The sequence below is a fragment of the Tursiops truncatus genome, chromosome 10, assembly GCF_011762595.2.
Source record: "Tursiops truncatus isolate mTurTru1 chromosome 10, mTurTru1.mat.Y, whole genome shotgun sequence".
NCBI lineage: Eukaryota > Metazoa > Chordata > Mammalia > Artiodactyla > Delphinidae > Tursiops > Tursiops truncatus.
In genome coordinates this window covers 9951511-9974104 of record NC_047043.1, presented here as the reverse complement: position 1 = coordinate 9974104, position 22594 = coordinate 9951511, and the positions used below count along the sequence as shown (strand labels likewise).

Sequence of the window (22594 nt, the reverse complement as noted above, 5' to 3'; positions counted from 1 at the left end):
GTACCGCAAAAAAAAAAAAAAAAAAAAAATTTGTATGGAGACACAGAAGACCCTGGATAGCCAAAGCAGTCTTGAGGGAAAAAAATGGAGCTGGAGGAATCAGACTCCCTGATTTCAGACTATACTAACAAAGCTACAGTAATCAAGAAAATATGGTACTCGCACAAAAACAGAAACATAGATCAATGGAACAAGATAGAAAGCCCAGGGATAAACCCACGCACCTATGGTCAACTAGTCTGTGACAAAGGAGGCAAGGATATACAATGCAGAAAAGACAGTCTCTTCAATAAATGGTGCTGGGAAAACTGGACAGCTACATGTAAAAGAATGAAATTAGAACACTCCCTAACACCATACACAAAAATAAATCCAAAATGGATTCGAGACCTAAATGTAAGACCGGACACTATAAAACTCTTAGAGGAAAACATAGAAAGAACACTCTTTGACATAAATCACAGCAAGATCTTTTTTGATCCACCTGCTAGAGTAATGGAAATAAATACAAAAATAAACAAATGAGACCTAATGAAACTTCAAAGCTTTTGCACAGCAAAGGAAACCATAAACAAGATGAAAAGACAACCCTCAGAATGGGAGAAAATATTTGCAAACGAATCAATGGACAAAAGATTAATCTCCAAAATATATAAACAGCTCATGCAGCTCAATATTAAAGAAACAAACAATCCAATCCAAAAATGGGCAGAAGACCTAAACAGACATCTCTCCAAAGAAGACATACAGATGGCCAAGAGGCACATGAGAAGCTGCTCAACATCACTAATTATTAGAGAAATGCAAATCAAAACTACAATGAGGTATCACCTCACACCAGTTAGAATGGGCATCATCAGAAAATCTACAAACAACAAATACCAGAGAGGGTGTGGAGAAAAGGGAACCCTCTTGCACTGTTGGTGGAAATGTAAATTGGTACAGCCACTATGGAGAACAGTATGGAGGCTCCTTAAAAAACTAAAAATAGAATTACCATATGATCCAGCAATCCCACTACTGGGCATAAACCCAGAGAAAACCATAATTCAAAAAGACACGAGGGCTTCCCTGGTGGCGCAGTGATTGAGAGTCCACCTGCCGATGCAGGGGACACAGGTTTGTGCCCCGGTCCGGGAGGATCCCACATGCTGTGGAGTGGCTGGGCCCGTAAGCCATGGCCGCTGAGCCTGCGCGTCCGGAGCCTGTGCTCCGCAACGGGAGAGGCCACAAGAGTGAGAGGCCCGCGTACCGCAAAAAAAAAAAAAAGACACATGCACCCCAGTGTTCATTGCAGCACTATTTACAATAGCCAGGTCATAGAAGCAACCTAAATGCCCATTAACAGACGAATGGATAAAGAAGTTGTGATACATATATACAATGGAATATTACTCAGCCATAAAAAGGAACGAAATTGAGTCATTTGTTGAGATGCAGATGGATCTAGAGACTGTCATACAGTGAAGTAAGTCAGAAAGAGAAAAACAAATATCGCATATTAACGCATGTATGTGGAACCTAGGAAAATGGTACAGATGAACCGGTTTGCAGGGCAGAAGTTGAGACACAGACACAGTTGAGACACAAACGTATGGACACCAAGAGGGGAAAACCACGGTGGGGTGGGGATGGTGGTGTGCCGAATTGGGCGATTGGGATTGACATGTATACACTGATGTGTATAAAGTTGATGATTAATAAGAACCTGCAGTATAAAAAAACAAACAAAAAACCAGGATAAATTGTTTAAATAAATACATGTATATACATACGCACGCATATATACTCACATACATATTTATTGATTTAGTTTGCATAAGAAGGAAGCCAGATGGATAGTTTTAACTTACTCATAAACGTTTACATTTTTAATTTACAAAATAAAATGCTGTACACCCAATATAAGAAAAAAAAGGCAGCATAATGGGGAAATATGAACATAGCTAATAAAATAATGGCTATTCCCAGTATGCAGAGTATTTGTACAAATAAATAAAAATCAAGTCCCAGGGGCCACTTGTGAAATGCACAGCCTGGCTGGCAATGAAAGAAATGCGAGTGAAATGACCCTGTGGGTGATGCTGAACCCTACAAATGTGCTTGAAACAATGTCAAGTACAAAAGCAGGAATGGAGAACAAAATGGACATGTTGATTACAGTGCCCTCAAGATGAAATATGCATGCGTGCTGGCAGAGTTCTGAAGTGATTTTGGCTTTGATATGAATAGAGCTTAATGATCATTAACTTTTTTCCTGTGGAGATGCTTACATACATAAAAAAATAAAACAAAAAATGGCATGCTACCTTGTTAAGTTAAATGAAAACATAATAGTTTTGTTGGAGGAGAAAGCCTTCCTCACTCCTCTGGTTTCCTGAGGAGGTATTTTCCCTGAGCCCGGCTTCCTACCCCTTCTCCACAGTTACCTCATTGCTAGGATGCAACTTCTGCATGAAAGACTGTTAGCAAACTTGCAGTAGAGGAGAATAATGAAATGAAATCATGGTTACACTGGTGCTTCCATTATAAAGAAAAATGACTATGTACGTGAAGCGCCATGTGAGAATTTTAGACTGAAAACACTGGGAAGTGTTCGCTGTGCTGCATCTCTGCTGTTAACTCCAATGTGTAGAATTCACACATGCGGGCCTGTGAAAATTCAAACACGTTTTAATTGACTGGCGATCACCAATGGCTATAATTACAGCAAAATCAAAAAGTGAAGCTACCTATGTTAAAGCAAACCACCATCTTGTGAGGACATGGAACAAGAGCCCTAATGCAAGTGTTTGCTAATTGTTTTTTTCCCTTTGAGACAAGAGCTGCTGTTGTAGCTTCCCAGACATACTCTTTTTTTTTTTTTTTTGTGGTACGCGGGCCTCTCACCGTTGTGGCCTCTCCCGTTGTGGAGAGAGGAGCACAGGCTCCGGACGCGCAGGCTCAGCGGCCATGGCTCACGGGCCTAGCCGCTCCGCGGCATGTGGGAACTTCCCGGACCGGGGCACAAACCCGCGTCCCTTGCACCGGCAGGTGGACTCTCAACCACTGCACCACCAGGGAAGCCCCCAGACGTGCTCTTTGACCAAAAAGGGCATCTCCACTGAGTGGCCGAAGGGTTACCCCACAGAGCTGAAGGTGTTTTCCCAAGAAGTGTCACTCTGGTGGTGGTGAGCTATGAAGCAAAGACTTCACCCAAATGTCTTTTTTTTTTTTTTTTTTTGACACTGATATACTTTTTCCATTACAGTACAAAAAAATTCACCCATTAAGGGAGCACAGCCATTGTTTTGTAACCCACAGAGGTGTCATTTTTGCAACAATATACAGAGTTTTGAAAAGCTTCTGTTAATCCCAATGACCTTTTAAATCACTGCAGTCAAAGCCACTAGCTGCTCTCATTGTCAGTGAAATGATGTGCGGAGCAACAGTTAGCTAAGAAATAATTTATCTAAGGATTTCATTGAAAGATTAAAAGCTTTGAACCTAAGAAGTTGGAAATGGCTCCCTGGCTGTTGGAAGTATTTTCTTCAGTTTGCCTGAGTTCAGGGAGGTGATGTCATTAAACTAAATGGTGCTACAGATATCACTGTGTAGAATTTTAAACATCCATCGAAAGCCATACATTTCTAGTAACACTGCATATTTACTACTTAATGTATTTGAATCTTGAGCATTTAAAAAGACAAACTGGGCTTCCCTGGTGGTGCAGTGGTTGAGAGTCCGCCTGCCGATGCAGGGGACACGGGTTCGTGCCCCGGTGCGGGAAGATCCCACATGCCGCGAAGTGGCTAGGCCCGTGAGCCATGGCCGCTGAGCCTGCACGTCTGGAGCCTGTGCTCCACAACGGGAGACGCCACAACAGTGAGAGGCCCGCATACAGCAAAAAAATAAAAAATAAATAAAATAAAAATAAAAAGACAAACTGAGAGTCTTATTTGCACAAACTACAGTGTGTGTCTCTCTGTCTGTGTCTCTTCTGGTGTATTTTCTTTCTGAATGAGGAAAAGTCACTATAAGTGTGTGTCTGTGTGTCTAAAAGTATCTCTGTGCCACCTAGGATTTAGGGCAGACACTGCAGGATTCTGTAGGATCGCTGAACCTATATTTCCGGAATCCGTAAGTTATCTTCCAGTTTATCTTTCATGTCTGTTGGCAGCCAGAAGTCTCTGGATTATTCTGACCAGTTTACACGGAAGAACAATTTTGCAAGAGCCATGAGGTTCCTTTGTGTCTTCACACAGGCACCTTGGCAACTCAGAGAACCCTTCTGAACCTAATACCTTGAAAATCTATGCAAGATGGATTTCAATCTCAGAATGTAATCAATTGCGTGCTACTCTGATTGGATGATTTTAAACACAGAATGGAATGGTACATGTTTTTTTGCTTGGGGAACCAACTTACTTTTTTTTAATAGTTGCTATTGTTCTGGATTTAATATCCTATTTTGATGTTAATAATATTTCCCTTCTTGTTCACAGGTCTTTGCCTAAAACCCTTAAGTATGTGAGTTGCAGTGACTTCCTATCACAGATGCGGTATTGACCTTGGGTAGCTTCTTTCAGTTGCACTTCCTTGTGGCTGTACCCTGCTGGATTTATCAGCATTTTCTGCCTTTTACTGGACCTCATGGTCAGCAAACCACAGCTCATGTGAATTCTCAGCTGCTTCCTCGATCACAAACACCTCATCCCATCAAACTGTGGTGTCTGTTTCCCAGAGGTGTTTCTTTCATCTTTCTGGGTACAGTTATACCTCCTCACCAGTCTTCACGCCAAGCCCATCGGTTCTTACATCATCTATCCTGATGAAGTACGATGGTTCTGACCACTATTTCCAACTAATTACTCGTCTCCAAGGTTTGTAGCTGAAAGAGGATTTACCATCTTGCTATTCCTGGGCATTTTGATGTCAAAAATGCAACTGGGGCACAGACTGAATATAAAATGGATGGAATGACACAGTTTCTCTCCTATGCTATTTTATGAGAGTGTGAATCTCACAGAATCATACCTCGTTGTGCAAGGGGCCCTTCAGAGTTAATAGGGAATCCAAGAGTTTTTATGAAAACTTTAATGGCTAGAGTTGGAGAAGGAAAGTGATACGGGCTGGCCGTTTCAAAATGTAAGCAGCTCTGTTTCTTTAGCTGAGCTCTCCAATAGCGTACCCACTTGCCACGTACAGTTACTGTTTTAGTTAAAATTTAAAATGTAGTTCCTCAGTCAGACTAGGCACATCTGAAGTGCTCAACAACCACATGTGGCTGCTGGCTGCTGTGCTGCCTGGCAAAGACGATGGAACATTCCTGTTATTGCTGAAAAGTCTACAGGACAGCACTGCTCAAGACAGACTGAAACATCACGATAATGGGCCTATGAATATGCAAAAGTGAACCCATTTCTGGAACTGGGAGATTAAAATGACGTTGCTAAACTGGTCCACATCACAATGAATGGTCAGTTCAGTGGATACTATTTCCTTTAGAGAAGCTGCAGTGGTGGGAAGGCTGCACCACAGGGAGGAAAGACGTGCTCTAGGGCACGTGTGCATGTCGGGGCCCTGAGAGTAGCAACACACAGCTACAGAGGTGGGCGTGGCCTTTGGAGAAGTCCCGAAGCCTCAGGATAGAATCTCAGCTCTGGCGGGTGGAAGCAGAGAGAGTCTAGGCTTGGGTGAAGGGGAACCGGGAAGGGGAGACAGGCATCTAAGAAGAGCAGAGGCGCAGTCCAGGTCACATGTCTGGTGGAGACCATTGCTGACATTTATTGAGCACGTACTCTGGGCAGGCAATGGTCTAAAAGCCCAGATTGAATTATGTCCCTTGATCCTCCAACAACCCCATGAGAAGACGAGCAAGGGCAGAATGGAGTTGAAGAGTATGCCTCCAGGGGTGTACCCAGATCTAGGAGGACCAGCTGCTTGGTAACAGGCTGTCTTCAATCAAGCAGGCTGGGGGCTGGGAGTAGTGAGAGAGGATCAAAGGAAAGCATGGCTTTGCTGGTTGGAGCACAGTAAGATCCTGGGGTTACGTTCAAACAAAAAGCAGAGTCCAGGGAGATAAGAGGCTGCCCTGTACCTTCTACAGACAGAAGATGAGGGAGCTGGGACCAGAATCCTGGGCTTGGGGCTCCTAGGAGAGCTCAGTTGTTTTACAGATATTTATGTGGGGTTAAGGCTTGAATGCCCCCCTGACTTATTTGACTTTATCTGAGTCCTAGGCAAACGTATGAAATCAGGAAAAAATTTTTTAAGTACAACTAGCTTTCCTTTTATTAGCTATTACCTTCCAGAGTTTGGCTTGCCTTCTCATGACAAACACCAGTGCAGGTCAGTGGCTGTGGAATCAAGCATCAGACGTGGGCAGGGATGCTCACCGTGCCTGAGGTACCCTGCCCTGCCCTGATTTCATCGGCAGGGGCCAGGGACAGGCAGCTGGAAGGGTGATACCGTGGTGGGTCTTCCAAGGACAAATTACACTAGGTAGCAGCTCTCAGGAGCTGACTGTACCTGCAACACTTTGGTTTATGGAAACATCTGTCAAAATTAGGGAAAAAGATATCCAGGGGTTATCTCTAAAAATTCTGGTCAATGAGAAATGAGGGTAATTCTGGAGAACCTTTGGGGAAGGGTTTTCTTGCTCTTAGAAAGAGGTACCAAGAAGGGGGATAGCCCTCTCTCTCCCATCTGGATGTTGTATCTGCATGTAATGCTGGAACTACTGCAGCCATCTTGTTACCATGAGGGGTGATAGCTTGAGAATGGCATCCCTTCACCACGTTACTGAGCTGATGAATTCACCAACTCTGGAGCTGCCCTACCACTGGATTTTATGACGTGAGATTCATTCATTCACTCACTCACTCACTGATTCAATAAAAATTAATAAGCGCTGACAAATGCCAAGCATTGCTCAAGGCATTTGGGATACACTAATAGCAGGGGTCCCCAACCTCCGGGATCTAACGCCTGATGATCTGAGATGCAGCTGACATAATAATAATACAAATAAAGCGCACAATAAGTGTAATGCACTTGAATCATCCCGAAACCATCCCCCTTCCCCCAGGTCCATGGAAAAATTGTCTTCCACGAAACCGGTCCCTGGTGCCAAAAAGGCTGGGGACCGCTGCAGAGGACAAAACACAGGAAGATCATTGGTTTAAATTTGCTTATCGCTGCAGCCTCCTTGAGTTAAGTTTTTAGTTACCTGAAACTATAGGCCTTTTAACTTACACCCTGCTGACTGCACACTGGCTTCACAGGTAACTAAGGAGCCTATAATTAAACAGCATAAACATTATCAAAAGGATGCTTCCTATCTTGTTTGATGTGTCTGTATTTGACACTTCGGGGAATTTTTTCCACACTACGCCACTGTCCTTGGACTTCCATAATGCTACACATTTCTGGTTTACTTCCTATTTTCCTGTCCACTTCTCAGTTTTTGAGGGTTTTCTTATTCCCAGATCATTTTTTTTCTAACTTCCAGATCACTCAATGCTGGGGTGCCAAGGTGTTTTCTATCAGGGCCACTTATTTTCTCATTTTACATCTTCTTTGAGAAATATCAGCAATCTATACGACTTCATGACCATTTACACACGCACAATTCCAAACCTGCATCTCCAACCCAGATCTCCCTCTTGAGTTTTAAATCTGTACCTGTAGTGCTCTGCTTAGCCATTTGGATATCGCAAACGCAATGTGGTCAAACCATCATGATATTCTGTGCTTTGTAATTGCTTCTCTTAGGTCCCCAGCTCAGGGGACCTATATCCGTCCCCCGTATCTGTCCACCAAGTCTCCAAGCCAGAATCCTGAATGTCAGCCATGGCTTCAACCTCCCCTTCTCTCCCCAAATCTAAGCAGTCACAGGCCTTCCTGACTCTACCTCCTACAATTCTCCAGTCTCTCCTCTCCCCCTCCCCCCATTCCTACTACCCTCATTCCTGCCGTTTACCGTCACATCATCTGAGTCCCAGCAACAGTCCGCCAACTGGTCTCCCCGACTCATGCCTTGGTGTCCCTCCAAGTCCTTCTCTCCCACGGGCAGAGGGATGAGGCTGCAAGTCCGATTGTGCAAAACACCCTTCCAGAAATCCTCATCAATGCTCTCAGGACAAAGAATAAGCAACTAATATCATATTCCTGCCTGCAAGATCTGCCCTGACTTCCCCTCACCATATACACAAGCTGGACACCCTCTATCTTTCATTATCCCCAACGTGGTGCCTCCCCATGTGCTAGTCCTTCTATTTCTAACATTTTCCCAACCCATCCCACCTTCTCCGGGATAATTCTCATCACCCTTCAGGTTTCCTCTCAGACACTGTTCCTTCCAGGATGCCTTCCCTGAGTCTCCAGGCCTGGTGGGTGACGCTTCCACGCACCCCCGGACTTCCCGTACTTTCCTCATCATAACTGCCAAGCACCTGAACCCATTACGGGACCGTAAGTGCTGTTAGGGGAGCCCACCGTGACCCTCCTAGCATCCCTGGCGCCCAGAACGACGCCTGCAACATAACAGGTATTCAACAAACACGCAAGAGACAAACACTTTTGCTGGGGAACACTTGCTCACCGATATAATAATAACTTCATTAAGTTTTTGCCTTGGGATAGTGATTTTCTGAAAGAACACTGTTGCTTAAGAGAATGTGGACCACAATTTCTCTTTATCCGTTTTCATTTAATCTGCTTTCCATTTACCCCACTAGGGCAATCCACTGCATTAGGCGCTGAGATGCTACATAAATGATTCTATGTCACTGAGTCTGAAAGTAAACACTCTTTTCATTTTCACACAGTTACTCCAAATCACAGCTTCCAGAAGATGCCATTTCTAGGTGAGACATGAGAAACAGCTAAAAATGTGACAAAATAACAATGTCTGGTCAAGGCTGTGAAAAGCATTTCCCATAAACTTCAAGACTTGAAAAGTCTACACAACTGGGACACCAGATAAACAACGGGACTTAAAAGGCTCAAGTCTAAGAATTCGTCTCCTCTGATATAGGGGAGAGTTGTTATTTTTATTTTTAAAAGATGATGACCTTTTAATTTAAATACCAGGCTTTTTTCTCATGAATGCCTGAGAAGGGGGGAACTGTAGCCTCTGTATAAGAGAGTTATCCATCTCAGGGAGCTTCTATTTGCGTTGATAATTAAAAATAACACCTTCCAAAACGTTGCTCTAACTCGGTGAAGGAAAAAAGCACACCTCAGTGCACTTTATTATTTGCTGTGAAATGTTATCGCTAATTCCCAGCACACAGTGAAAAGGGAAGTTGCTCATTTGCACACAGTCAGTTCTGTTCTTCCGTGACCCCTGGTCTTCCTGCTCCGGTGGGGCTAGCTCTCCCGCCAGGTCTTCGTGGGACTGCAGTGAGCAACCACCTGGTGACCAGGGGAGCCGCAGCGGCCTCAACTCCATCCCTGCAGGTGGCCACACCTCCCAGCTCCCTGCCCCCATCTGGGGTGTGGCAGTGTGTAATATACAGGGGCGACAGCGTGCCCTTCCATGCAGAGAGATGGTCTCCTTTCCCTCTTTTCCCGCCTCATAAGTGATATATCCACTCATGTGAATTAAACACACCCATACTGTACAAAGCACGTGACAGGACTGTGATAGAACTGAGGTTTCACTGGAAGATCCAGTGTTGAAAAATACGGAGCAATCGCCATTGTTATCCCTAACATCCTTTATATACAACATCATGCTTATTTGTAGAGATCTTTTGCAATAACCACTAACAGCATTATTTATTAATATCCTCTGATGACCAACAGGCAATATATTACAAAGGTTCCTATAAATTCCAAACAAAGGACAGAAGGTCTCAGCAGGGGTTTTCAGAGTCCACGCTCGCTGGCCGTGAACCCTCAGGCAAGTCTATAACCTCGCTGGGCTGCAGCTGCTTCTACTCTACTTTGGAAAAATAACAGAAGCCAGGTCAGGTGACCTCTTGAGATCCTTGCTAAGCCTGAGAAATACCATCACGATTTTACTAATGGCCAAACAGTCCAATGCTTTCAGGATATTTTTCTCCATAACACCTAATAACCACTGTTCATAAGTAGAGTATGTGGCATCCATATACATGAATATACGCCCAATATAATACCGCCTATTTAAACAACAGGTGTACAGACCAAGTCGTGTGTACATGCACATAGCCTCAGCCTGGCATTTGTTGTTTTTCAATAAACATACTGAGCACTGACTATGTCCCAATAGGACATAGTGCTACTGTAGGCAGTTGGATGCCACAACGTCTGTGAACAAACCAGACAGAGATCCTGCCCTGCCTGGTGGAGCTCACCTTTCAGTAAGGAGAGACCGATGAGAAAAAGGCTAATACAACACATATGTAATGTATAGATTGCAGGTGATAAGAGACAGAAGGAAAAAAAGAGAGAAAGAAAGAACACAGTAGAGCAGGGTCAGGGGATTACAGACCTATGGAAGGAGGTGACACTTTAAAATCTGGAGGTCCCAGGGAAGCTCCATTGAGAAGGTGGAATCTGAGCAAAGACTTGAAAAAGGAGTGAACCACGTGGATGGATATCTGGGGGAAGAGGGTTCTAGGAGGAGAGTGGAGCCAATGCCAACATCAGGGGCTGGAAAGCAGGGTTAGCAAGATGCCACAGAGAGGACGTTATGAGGAAGTACCGCCAGGGAGTTGAAGCAAACTTAGGGGTTGGAGGGCAGATCGTGGAGGGCTTCGTAGGCTGTCGGAGGAGCTTGAAACTTCTCTGAGTGAAGTGGGGAGCCACTGTAGGCTCTGAACAGGGGGTGTTGTGCTCTGATTTACAGAGAACTGAGAGAGAGGCAAGTGCAATACAGAGGCTTTAATTTAAAAGAAACATACTGAGTCAATTTAAGGAACTTAAGGGCTCACGAATTAGGTTACAGGTTGTTTAGAAGTAGTAGTAGGACCAACGCTCCTGTTTCAGCCACCGAATCACTGCATTTAGGTCTCTGTGCAAATATCACCTCCTCCAGAGGTCCTCCATGATTGCATTTATATAAAATCATGGCTCCCCCTCTGAATTTATCTCCTTACCCTGCTGCTTTGTTTATCTTCGTAGTGCTCATCACTCCTTGGCAATATATCATAGGCTTATTTAATTATTTCCTATCTCCTTTAGTAGAATGTAAACTCTGAGAAGGTGAGAATCTTGCTTTTTTGGTTATCACTGTAGCTCAACACCTAGAGCACCTGGCTCAGAGGGGGGATTCAGTACCAATTTGTTGAATGAATGAACAAATGTTCCAGGAGTCTAGGAGAACCCTTAAGTTCTAATTTTAAAAAACAGACTACGGAACCGGGGATTAAATAGTTAAAAATAAGCTGTCTACAAAATTATAAACCATTTTCCATCAGTAGTTGGTTTCACATTTTTACTCTTTAGAGTGATGACGGTTCACTATAATGTTTCATTGTGTTTTTCACAAAATTGCTATATCCATATTGTGGAAAATATGGAAAATGGGAGAAAAAGAATTTAAAATTTTATGTTCCTCTACATCGTGATTAACAATTTAAAGTCTTCTTTGTAGTTTTTAAAGTTTGCTGCATCTTTACATGGCCTTGATATATCCAGAGATCAAACGATTTTCTCTGATCTTTAAAGTTTTATCTAAACTTTCTTCCGAACTTTATTTTTTTCTATAAATTTATTTACTTATTTATTTATTTTTATTTTTGGCTGCATTGGGTCTTCGTTGCTGTGCCCGGGCTTTCTCTAGTTGCGGTGAGCAGGGGCTACTCTTCGTTGCGGCGCAAGGGCTTCTCATTGTGGTGGCTTCTCTTGTTGCGGAGCACGGGCTCTAGGCACCCAGGCTTCAGTAGTTGTGGCACGCGGGCTCAGTAGTTGTGGCTCCCGGGCTTTAGAGCACAGGCTCAGTAGTTGTGGCACACGGGCTTAGTTGCTCCACGGCATGTGGGATCTTCCCGGACCAGGGCTCAAACCCGTGTCCCCCGCATTGGCAGGCGGATTCGTAACCACTGTGCCACCAGGGAAGTCCTCTTCTGAACTTTAAATGCATGTGGTTGTATATGGAAACCAATAAGAAAATACAAGCCATCCGGTAACTGAAGCTCTTTATATCTACATTCCATTAAATGAAGGATTCCTGAACTAGTTTCTAGAGATACTGAGAACATTTCCCCTCTTCAATCCAAGCTCTCATTTTGCCCGATTTAAATTTATTGACTAGTGTGGGATTTTAACCTGCTAAGAAAAACATAAAGAATTTCGAGGAGAACTCGCAGAATAATAAAACCTCATTCGTTCTAAGTCCGCCGTGCCCAGTTACAAATCTCATATCCCTACAGTTTATCTTAATGCTTCCTACAAACGAGCACGGCATTATTAAGCAAAATCAATAACATGAAGAGTTGGAAGAGAAAAGCTCATCTACTAAAGATAAACTGCTTCCCACCACCTTAGCAATATCATATACAAAACAGTGTACCTGCAGCATGAACAGGGGCCGGCCCTCGTGGATGGGCTGACACAGTAACTGCACATTAGGGACCATACATCTCCGGTGGAAACCGTTTTGCTGCCAGGAGACCAGACTCATGGGTGCAAAATGAGGAATGACCAAGCCGGGCAATGTGGAAGGACTGTCGAAAATCTAAGAAATTTATCTTTGCAGCAAACAACTTGGAAAATGATGAAAGGTTCTTTGCCTCTTGCTGTTCACTCAGGATGTGGCAATAAAAGTTCATTTGTTTTACTCACTAGAATCCCAGACACAGCAAGTTGAATGATGCTGTAGAAAAGGGAAGGATGAATGACAGGAAAATGACATGTTTAGAGACTAAAGAGGAGACAGGGTGGAGGGGTGAGAAGGTAATTAAATCAGATACCAAGGGGCGAGGTTCTCGGCCACCCACGTTGGTAAGGCCATTGTGAGGGGGGGTTGAAGATCCTTGCACTTAAGAGCTGACAATGATGTCCCTTCCTAACTCGTGGGCCTGAACTAGGCTAAGGAACATAAAGGGTTTTAAAAAATATAAAGGATGATGATGATACTACTACTAATAACGGGGTGTCAACAATTTCTTGAGAACTTATGGGATGATAGCCAATATTTTACTCTACATGTTGTTATGGACGGAATTGTGTTACCCCCTCTCCCCCCTGCCCAAATTTATATGTGAAATCCAAACCCCCAGTGTGACTGTATTTGGACATGGGCCTTTACGGAAGTAATGAGGTTAAATGAGGTCCTAAGGGTGGGTCCTGATCCAACAGGACTGCGTTTCTTTTTTTTTTTTTCGCGGTACGCGGGCCTCTCACTGTTGTGGCCTCTCCCGTTGCGGAGCACAGGCTCCGGACGCGCAGGCTTAGCGGCCGTGGCTCACAGGCCCAGCCGCTCCGTGGCATGTGGGATCTTCCTGGACCGGGGCATGAACCCGTGTCCGCTGCAACGGCAGGCGGACCCTCAACCACTGCGCCACCAGGGAAGCCCCAGGATTGTGTTTCTTATGAAAATAGGAAGAGACACCAGGAGTGTGCACACACAGAGGGAAGGCCATGTGAGGACACAGCAAGATGGCAGCCGTCTGCAAGTCGAGGAGGAGGCCTCACCAGGAACCAATCCTGCTAGCACCTGAATCTTGGACTTCTAGCCTCCAAAACTGTGAGGAAATACATTTCTGTTGTTTAAGTCACTCAGTCTGTGGTATTTTGTTATGGTAGCCCTGGCAAACTAATACAGATATGTTATCTCATGTAATCCTCATTACAATATTATCCACACTTTCAAATATGGGAATAGAAGCACAGAGAAGTTATGCAACTTCACTAAAGTTGCACAGCTACTCAGTAGTGGAACTGGAATTGAATCCAAGCAATGATTACAGGACTCACGTTCTGAACAGCTAATGTAACATAATACAAGGTAATGTGATTAATATCCACAGTGATACAAAATGGATGCTTTTATCAGAAAAACCCACAGCAAATACAAACTTCTATATCTACTATGTGCAATTTTAGTTTCCCTCTACTCCCATTCCCATCATACAAACAATAAGCATTTTTTGAGCCAATCTATCTCAGCCACTTTCTGAGGGGGTCTGGCATCAAGTCTTATGAAGTCCATGTTCTCCTGGAGTTAACGTGCTAGTGAGGAAAGCCGGCCAACAACAGAACAGAAAAAAGCAGACAGCGATAATGCAAAGACAAAAATAAAACCGGAAGTTGTGGTGACAGGCGGCGGCCAGCCTGGTCCTTTCCTCCACAGCCAGTTACTGAGACCACAAACAGGACACAGCTCCGAATCCTCGGGCAACTCCTAATGGGGGCTGGCAGGCCCCAGACTCAATGTCCCCTGTTTCTTCCCCTATAAAATGGGCTTTTGCTCTAACAGTCTATGGCTTCTTTGATTAAGTCAGGAAGTTACTCCGGCAATATTTACCCTAACTCAGTTATTAGGTATGATGGAAATAATAAATACTATAATTAAATGTATCCTCTCCTTTAAAGGATTCCTGAAATTTTCCTGTAAGAGACATAAAGTTTTGCAGGAAGAAAGGAGGGAGGGGGAGGGATCATTTAACTGGATCTGAACAGGCTTTCGCCAGGACAGTAATCTTTATTTAAGCCCTGGGATGCTGAGCGTGTAATACCATACCTGTGGTCAGACACTTCCCATCTTCACCGGGGAGGGAATATAGAGAAAGGATTTTGAGATGAAACATGGAAACTTAAGGTCAGTATAAGGGAGGGTTTGGGGGGCCTGTACAGAAATAAGACATTGGAGAAAAGTGACAGAATGATGCATTCTTTTTCTCTGGAGAGCTTAATCAACCAAAGAAACTGTATCTTGGTATGTCTCGCCCAGAAGTAGAAGGACGATGTGACTCGCCGGAGGGATGCCTTGGGGCCAGGAGGCTCTGCTAATGAACAAAGGCGGTTTGAAACAGCACAGCGTCACACCCTACCTGCTGCATCCCCTGCCACTAGGGCGAGAGCAGCGCCACCTCCTACTTGCCGCGTTTCAGGGTGGCAACGTGTGCTAAGACAAAATACTTCCAAAGTGCCGTCAGGAGGCTCCATGGCAGGAATGCATGGGGTGAACTGTACCACCAGAGGAATAAGGACCAACTCACTGAAGACAGTGGAATCAGACAGAAGCGCCCAAGTTAGAAACACAGCCTGCCTTTCTGTATCAGAACACAAACTAGGCAAGTAGAAGACCTACAAAAACATGGAAAACTGACTGCATGGTCAGAATTACAGGATCACTGTGATGATCAGGGTGGACCTTTAAAGTGGAACATGTGATTTAATAATCTGGCCCAACAAATAATACTGGCCTCAAATAATAAGATCTAGAACAGACAATTATTACTGATGACTGTAACAAGACTGGAATAACAGTTCATCATGTCTCTTAAAGCCTTAAATGAAGGATGGTGAGAGGAAGGGGAGGGGAGTGAAGAATAGTTAATGGGTAAACCACTGCATACCTTCGTATTTAAAGGCAGTAGTTCAATCAGCAAAAGACACAGGATAAGTTCACCAGCAGACACTTTTGGACACATTCACAGCGCATTTGTAATCACTGGAAATATTATCATTTGAAATATGTGTACATTTATATAAAATTATATATAATTTTCTCCACTTTGATTTCTCCTATTGTTGGGAGATGGACGGCCCCAAAAAATCTGTTAGAGAAATTCTAGGTGCTTGTGGATTTTTAACATTTGTCCTGGGAACCCCTAGTGCCTGAAAGAGCCTGAGCAATTAAATTCACCCCAGCTGTGTGTGTTCAGACACCAACAGGCTCACCACCAGTACTGACACCATTCCTTGGGCCACATCATTTGTCTCAGCATCCTATGGTTTGATTCCAGTGCTAAGAAAAAGGGAGCTTTCGTTCCCTCTATAATAGCAATCACTTCAGCGCTGTCTGCTACATCCTCTGATCTCTCCAGAAGTGTCTGGAGTTTTAAAGGTTCAAACTCTGATAAAGTGATACAGAAAACGGAATCCAACTCCAAGAACTACGCACACAGATTCCATGCACGGCTTTTTTCTGGCTCATGGAGACTGGAGTGGTCCCCTTACCTTTATCATAGATTTCCTTCAAGACCCCTCGTTTTATTAGCTCCTCTCTGCTTTGCCTCATCGATATTTTCCTTTCCAGGGCTGCGAGCAAAACACAGAGAAGCAGGGGTGAGTAGGTAACAAAGACGTTTCTAAAAAGCATCGTATTTTAAGATGTATTGAAATGTCATATATGGGAAAGCTTCCGTAAGTTATACTTTACTAATGTAAGCTAATGATACCAGTTAATACGTTTTGATACTATGATCAGCATTTTAATCCAATTATTTAATCATCAAGACAATCAAATTACCTATGAGGTAGGCACTTTTAATCTCATTTTATTTAACCGTGATATATGGTTGAGGAAACTGTACCATAGAGCAGCTCAACAACCTATCAGAGTCATACTGAGAAGAGCATCCAGGATTCAAAGCCAGAAAACACTACCTCTGCCCTCAGCTTAACCTCTGCATCACACATCTTCCTGAGTGTGGCCTTTCCTCACAGGTGGGATTTCTTTTTTAATTACCTAGTGCATACAGATCATGTCTCATTGAGGATTTTGTTGCTTCCCAACTATTTTAAAAGTCATTTGAAAATATCTCCTAAAAAGCTCCCTGGATTGGCACCCAGGTTCCCGAGGAGAGCCTAGGGGGCGGTGGGAGACCTCCATGCGACACCCACCCACTGCTCTCCTCTCTTGGCTCCAAACAAGGAACGGACTGTTCAGTTCCCAAACACACTTCCACTTGACCAGCCATTCACCTGAGCCAACCGTTCGGGCAGGTGGGAGCAGCAGGGGGGAAGAGGGAGCGCTTCCTCTCCGATCAGTGGGTATGATGGAGGTCAAGGCAAGTGGAAACAGAGCCCCAGAGTGGGGAAGTGAGGGCAGCACGAAAGGGCAGGCCTGTGGCCCCAGGTAGGGAAGGGGAAACCAGCAGAACCTGTAGAGGAAAGAAAGCTATTCCAGCAGCTGACATTTCAGTAAACACGGAATGGAGGAGGGGAGAGGTGACAGCAATCACTTTTGTCAACTTGAGATTCTTTATATCCTTTGGATACACAATTAGTCAGGGGGGGAAAATACCAGTTATAAAATAAGGAAACAATTTTATGCACACAAATTTAGACGCAGATTACACATACACACACACACCCCTCAATAGAATCTCATGCAAAGAATAGGAGTAAGAACTAGAAAGAAAGCAAGGAAACAAGAATCGTGATTGCAACTATGTTACCCACTAGCTGTGTGCCCTTAATCAAGTCACTGTGCCAGTCTGGGAAGACACTGGTGCTCCCACCCCAGCCACCACGATTTACCCACAGACGTGAGGGCAGGAAGGTTGTACGGAAGGGCAAGGGTTAAAGGTGAGCGGGAGAATCAATGGAGCGGTGTTCGTTTTGGGAGGTGAAGGAGTTTTATGTCCCAACCCAAATAGCAAGATATGGTGGGAAGAGGGCAGACGGGGTTCTCGTGCAGAAGAGGGATGCCCGGGGAAGGGGAAGAGAGGTGCGTGCAGCTCGGTTAGAAAGTTCTGCCTGATTTTAAAAAAGATTTGCTCAGCAGCACGGTGGGAAAGACGGAACAGGCAAGATGAAGCGGGGGTTTTTAAGTAAAAAGTTTGTTAGCGATCTTTTGGGTGAATAAACAGGTGCTTTGCCATCCTGTACTGAACCATGTAAATGAACAGATTTCTCTTCAACAAAATGAGTATTCCCAGGGGCTTTTCAAAACCGTGGAGTAAAGAGGATGAACCTGACCCACGGCACTCAGGGAAGGATCTGCAGCGAGGCGGACAGAGCCTAGACGCAGAGGTCCGAGATCTCAAGTATCAGCAGAATACGGTCACTGTCAGGCCAACCACTTAGGTATCCGGACCTCAGCTGTCTCTCCGCACTCATTCAACAACTGAGGACCAGCTGCCTGGAGTGCAAAGCTACTCTGTCAGGGACTGGAGATGATGGTGACCAAAGGGACAGCCCCTCCCTCACAGGGATTATAGACTAATGTGTGATTCAGTCATCAAATGATGATATCGCCTAATGTGTGACTGCAAATTGAGATGGGCCTCATAAAAGAAGACATGGTTCCTTGGGGCTTCCCTGGTGGCACAGTGGTTAAGAATCCGCCTGCCAATGCAGGGGACATGGGTTCAAGCCCTGGTCGGGGAAGATCCCACATGCCGTGGAGCAACTAAGCCCGTGCACGACAACTACTGAGCCTGTGCTCTAGAGCCCACAAGCCACAACTACTGAGCCCGTGCGCCACAACTACTGAAGCCTGCACGCCTAGAGCGCGTGCTCCGCAACAAGAGAAGCCACCGCAATAAGAAGCCCACGCACCGCAAGGAAGAGTAGCCTCCACTCACCGCAACTAGAGAAAGCCCGCATGCAGCAACAAAGACCTAATGCAGCCAAAAATAAAATAATTTTTTTTTAAAAAAGAAGAAGACATGGTTCCATCAGAGCATATGATAAATAACCTCCTCCACTGGGGAGTTAGAAAAGGCTTTTCTGAGGAAGAAACCCCAGAGCTGAGTTTGAAAGATAAATATACCTTATCTTAGCCCAGGGCAGTTGGGTAGGAGCTGACAGAAACACTCCAGATAGAGCAAGCTTGGCAACGGCTCCTGACGGAGGAATCAGGGTGCCGTGGACAAGCAGAAAGCAATCTGGTATGACTGTACCACCAGCACCAGGTGTAGAATGATGCTTTAAGATGTGGCCAAAGGGGCAGGGGGCCTGGGCCATGCAAAGGCCTTATTGACCATGTTATTCGAAGGGAAATGGGAAGAAGTGATCAGATTTAAGTATCTGAAAGACCAACGCCCATTTTAGTGTGGAGGATGGGTTGGAGGGAGGCCAGTTACCAGGTGATTACAGACGTCTGGGCAGAAGACGATGGCAGCTACCCTAAGATGCTGAAGACAGAGACAAGGGACACACTCAAGACACGTGAAGGTGGCAATGTTGCCACGACCCGAAGGTAAGGATTGGCCATGGGGTGTGCGGGGGAGAGAGGGGTCAACAAGGACTCCTTGGTTCTTGACTTGAGTAACTAAATGGACAGTGGTGTCAATTACTACGGTAGGGGACACAGAAGGAGAATCAGGCATGGAGGGAGGATGGTGAGCTCAATGTCATCAACACCCAGAAGGAGCTATCAGGTATGTACTCGGGAAATATAGTGGGATACATCATGAAACAGGAATGATGAGACTGTCCTGTACGTGGCAGTGTTTCTCAAACTTTTCCATGTGATTACTCCTAATGGTAAAGGAGTAAGGCCAGGGGCTCCAAGGGTATGACTGAAGTTGCCTGTCCCAGGCATGCCATTTCTTTAATGTATTGAGTTTTTCCTTAAGAACGAAGGTGGAGCTCACAAAATATATCTGCTCTTATTTAAATAAGAAAGTACCCCCCCTCTACCCTCTCCCACATGCACACCAATTTCCACCTTTAACTGACATTCCGGGAAGAGGTGGCTTATTTATACCTTGGCTTTGTCCATTTCCTGTGCAGAACCCTGTGCCCAGAGAGGATACACAGATCATTGTGAGAAGGGTGGATGTCATGTCACTTCATTTAATCTTCACCACAGTCCTGCGAAGTGCTATTATTCCCATTATACAGATGTGGCACCTGAGGCCCAGCAAAATTAACTTGCTCAGGGTCACAGAGCAGTAAGTAGAAGAGCAGAAAGAGACTTTAAAGCCTGTGGGGTTTTTTTTTGCCTCCACAATACCACTTTATTATGGAGATTGTTATTATGTATATAGGCTCTAAATATAATCTAATGTATACCGCTTTAAAAATGGAAGGCAAGAATAAACAACAAGGTCCTATTGCACGGGATACTATATTCAATATCCTGTGATAAACCATAATGGAGAAGAATATGAAAAAGAATATATATACGTATAACTGAATCACTTTGCTGTACAGCAGAAATTAACACACTGTAAACCAACTATACTTCAAGGGAATAAGTTTTTAAAAATAGAAGGCAATTTTATTCCTAGTTTATTTGGGGCTGAGCATCACAGTAAAATAACATAATTACACTTTGGTTCAGGAGCTTCTTCTAAGGCACTCTTCACTATCTCTCTTAACAAGGTATACGTGATGCCTCTCTGCTAATCTTATTTTCAGCAGTTCCTCCAAAGTTCCAGCTAAGTTTAACTGGGGTCAAAGACAAGCTCACCCACTGCCCGAGGGAGTGAAATCAAATGGGCTCTTGGGGCAGGAGGACAACTCAAATCACCTGACCTGGGCTACTACTAAGCCATAAACCCCCCGGGGGAAGAGGATTCCATGTGGGGAGAAAGAAAATATAACGGTTTCCCTTTCACCGACCAAGGCTAGGTCCGATCCTCCCTCTCCGATAATTCTGGCTTTGGGTGAAACAAAGACAAAAAAAGAAGAGAAGAGAAGAGACTATGAAAAGTTAAGGAAGTCAGAAGATGAGGAACAATGCATCGGGGAAGAGAAGGTATAACGTGTACTGCATCTGTCCAAAGGATAGGAGGAATAAATCAGGTAAGAGCATACCGAGGTGTGACAGGGAGCTGATTAACTGGGGGATGTTGGTCTCTGGGAGATGGGAAACGGAAGTTAACAGAACAACATCATTTATCTCTTAAAAGGAAAATAAAACTGAAAAGCTACTTCGTTAAACTTGTGGCAAAAAGCACACAAGTAGGTAACATTTTTATATAAAAAATAAAGTCAGTAAGGACTTAATTTAAAATAAGAAAATCTACTATATAAGGATCACTCCAATATTATTCAGTTACTAAAGCACAGGGCAAATAAAATCTGAGTGACCACACATGGGCATGTGCTGGTGTAAACGTTTTGGTTATGAAACTGGAACGTAGTGATTGTTGCACGACTCTTCAGTTTTACTAAAATCATTGAGCTGTACTCGTCCAAAGCATTAATTTTATGTTGTGTAAATTACACCTCAATCAAGCTGTTATGAAAAAAAAAATAGTGACCACCAGGGCAAAAACATGAGTTAAAAACAAAAATAGTAAATATAAGCAGACGATTAAATTAAACTTTAGGCCACCGTCAGCAAGAGGACAACAGTAAAATACAAGGATTAGATGTGTAGCATACAAAAGTAACTTTCTAAAAACAATTATTTTAACCTCTAACAGAATAGAAACAAAATAGAAAAAGCAGGAAGCTGGTTTCCCCCCAAAATGAAAATACAGCTCAGAGCACAACAACGCAACTCCTTGGATCTTTAGAAAAGAACCAAATCTCCAGGCGGTAGGAGGTGCAGAACACTGTAATAGGCTCTTTTTTTTTTTTTTTTGCGGTACGCAGGCCTCTCACTGTTGTGGCCTCTCCCGTTGCGGAGCACAGGCTCTGGACGCGCAGGCTCAGCGGCCACGGCTCACGGGCCCAGCCGCTCCGCAGCATGTGGGATCTTCCTGGACCGGGGCACGAACCCGTGTCCCCTGCATCGACAGGCGGACTCTCAACCACTGCGCCACCAGGGAAGCCCTGTAATAGGCTTTTGGGATGGGCCTGTGGTGACTGAAACATCAAAACCAAATTGCATAAACCAGCAAATGCGCAAGGCTACTGCAGGGACACCCGGTCTAAAATTCTACGCCAGCATGTGAGACAGCCCGAAGAGGAAAAGGCTAAAAATGACTGGCTGGCTTTTAGAGGCAAACAAAGACAAAGAATTAGTTGAGTAGGTCCAAACGCATCTTAAAAAGCTTCACATACCCCTCTTTCTCTCCTGAAATGAGTGCGAGAAGTACTTCTCAATTACTGTACCAAAAATGGCCCCAAATGGCCCCCCAAAATGATATTAAAAGGTTGGCATGTCCAAGGAAGGCTCTCGAAGCTTGTCATTAAACAAAATATTCATATAAAAACCATGCAGAAAACCTTGAAAGGCCTTTTTAATATCTTTATTGGAGTATAATTGCTTTACAATGGTGTGTTTCTACTTTATAACAAAGTGAATCAGCCCTACATATACATATATCCCCGTATCTCCTCCCTCTTGTGTCTCCCTCCCACCCCTCTAGGTGGTCACAAAGCACCGAGCTAATCTCCCTGTGCTATGCGGCTGCTGGCACAGGTATTCTTGCATTTTATCACCATCTATTGACCGTGCCTTTTTATTTTTCGTACTTCTGATACGTTGACATCTAGGAGCCATGCTGATCCTAGAGACAGACAGCCCCTCCCAGGGCTAACAGATTCCTACGGATAGTAAGTGACTTGCCTGTGAGCCTGCCTTTCATATGCAAAGCGACCACTCCAGAGCCCCTATCCTCAATCATCTCCTTTACGGAGTCCTTGCACTACAGGCCAAGGTTCTCCTGCCCTCATCACCCCAGGGCCAGGTACCAGACAACTAGAGACAGTCCTCATGCCCCAGAGCCACTAAAATGATTCACCCTAGCCAGGCACACCTGCTAACCCTGTCCCGCACATTCCTTCCTGTGGAAACGGCAATAAAGGCTCTTGCCCACGTTCT

At 44.4% G+C, this 22594-nt stretch overlaps 1 protein-coding gene across 8 annotated transcripts in view; it reads right to left on the bottom strand.

The window, feature by feature from the left end:
• Positions 1-22594, bottom strand: part of LOC101331229 (phosphatase and actin regulator 1) — a 303689-nt gene that overhangs the window by 91801 nt on the left and 189294 nt on the right. For 7 of the 8 annotated variants that reach the window (XM_073810338.1, XM_073810336.1, XM_073810339.1 and 4 more), the window contains one exon: positions 16099-16179. The exons of the other annotated variant lie outside the window; for it this stretch is intronic. In XM_073810338.1, coding sequence (XP_073666439.1) covers positions 16099-16179 — 81 coding nt within the window. The remainder of the gene's footprint in view (positions 1-16098; positions 16180-22594) is intronic. 8 annotated transcript variants of the gene reach the window in all.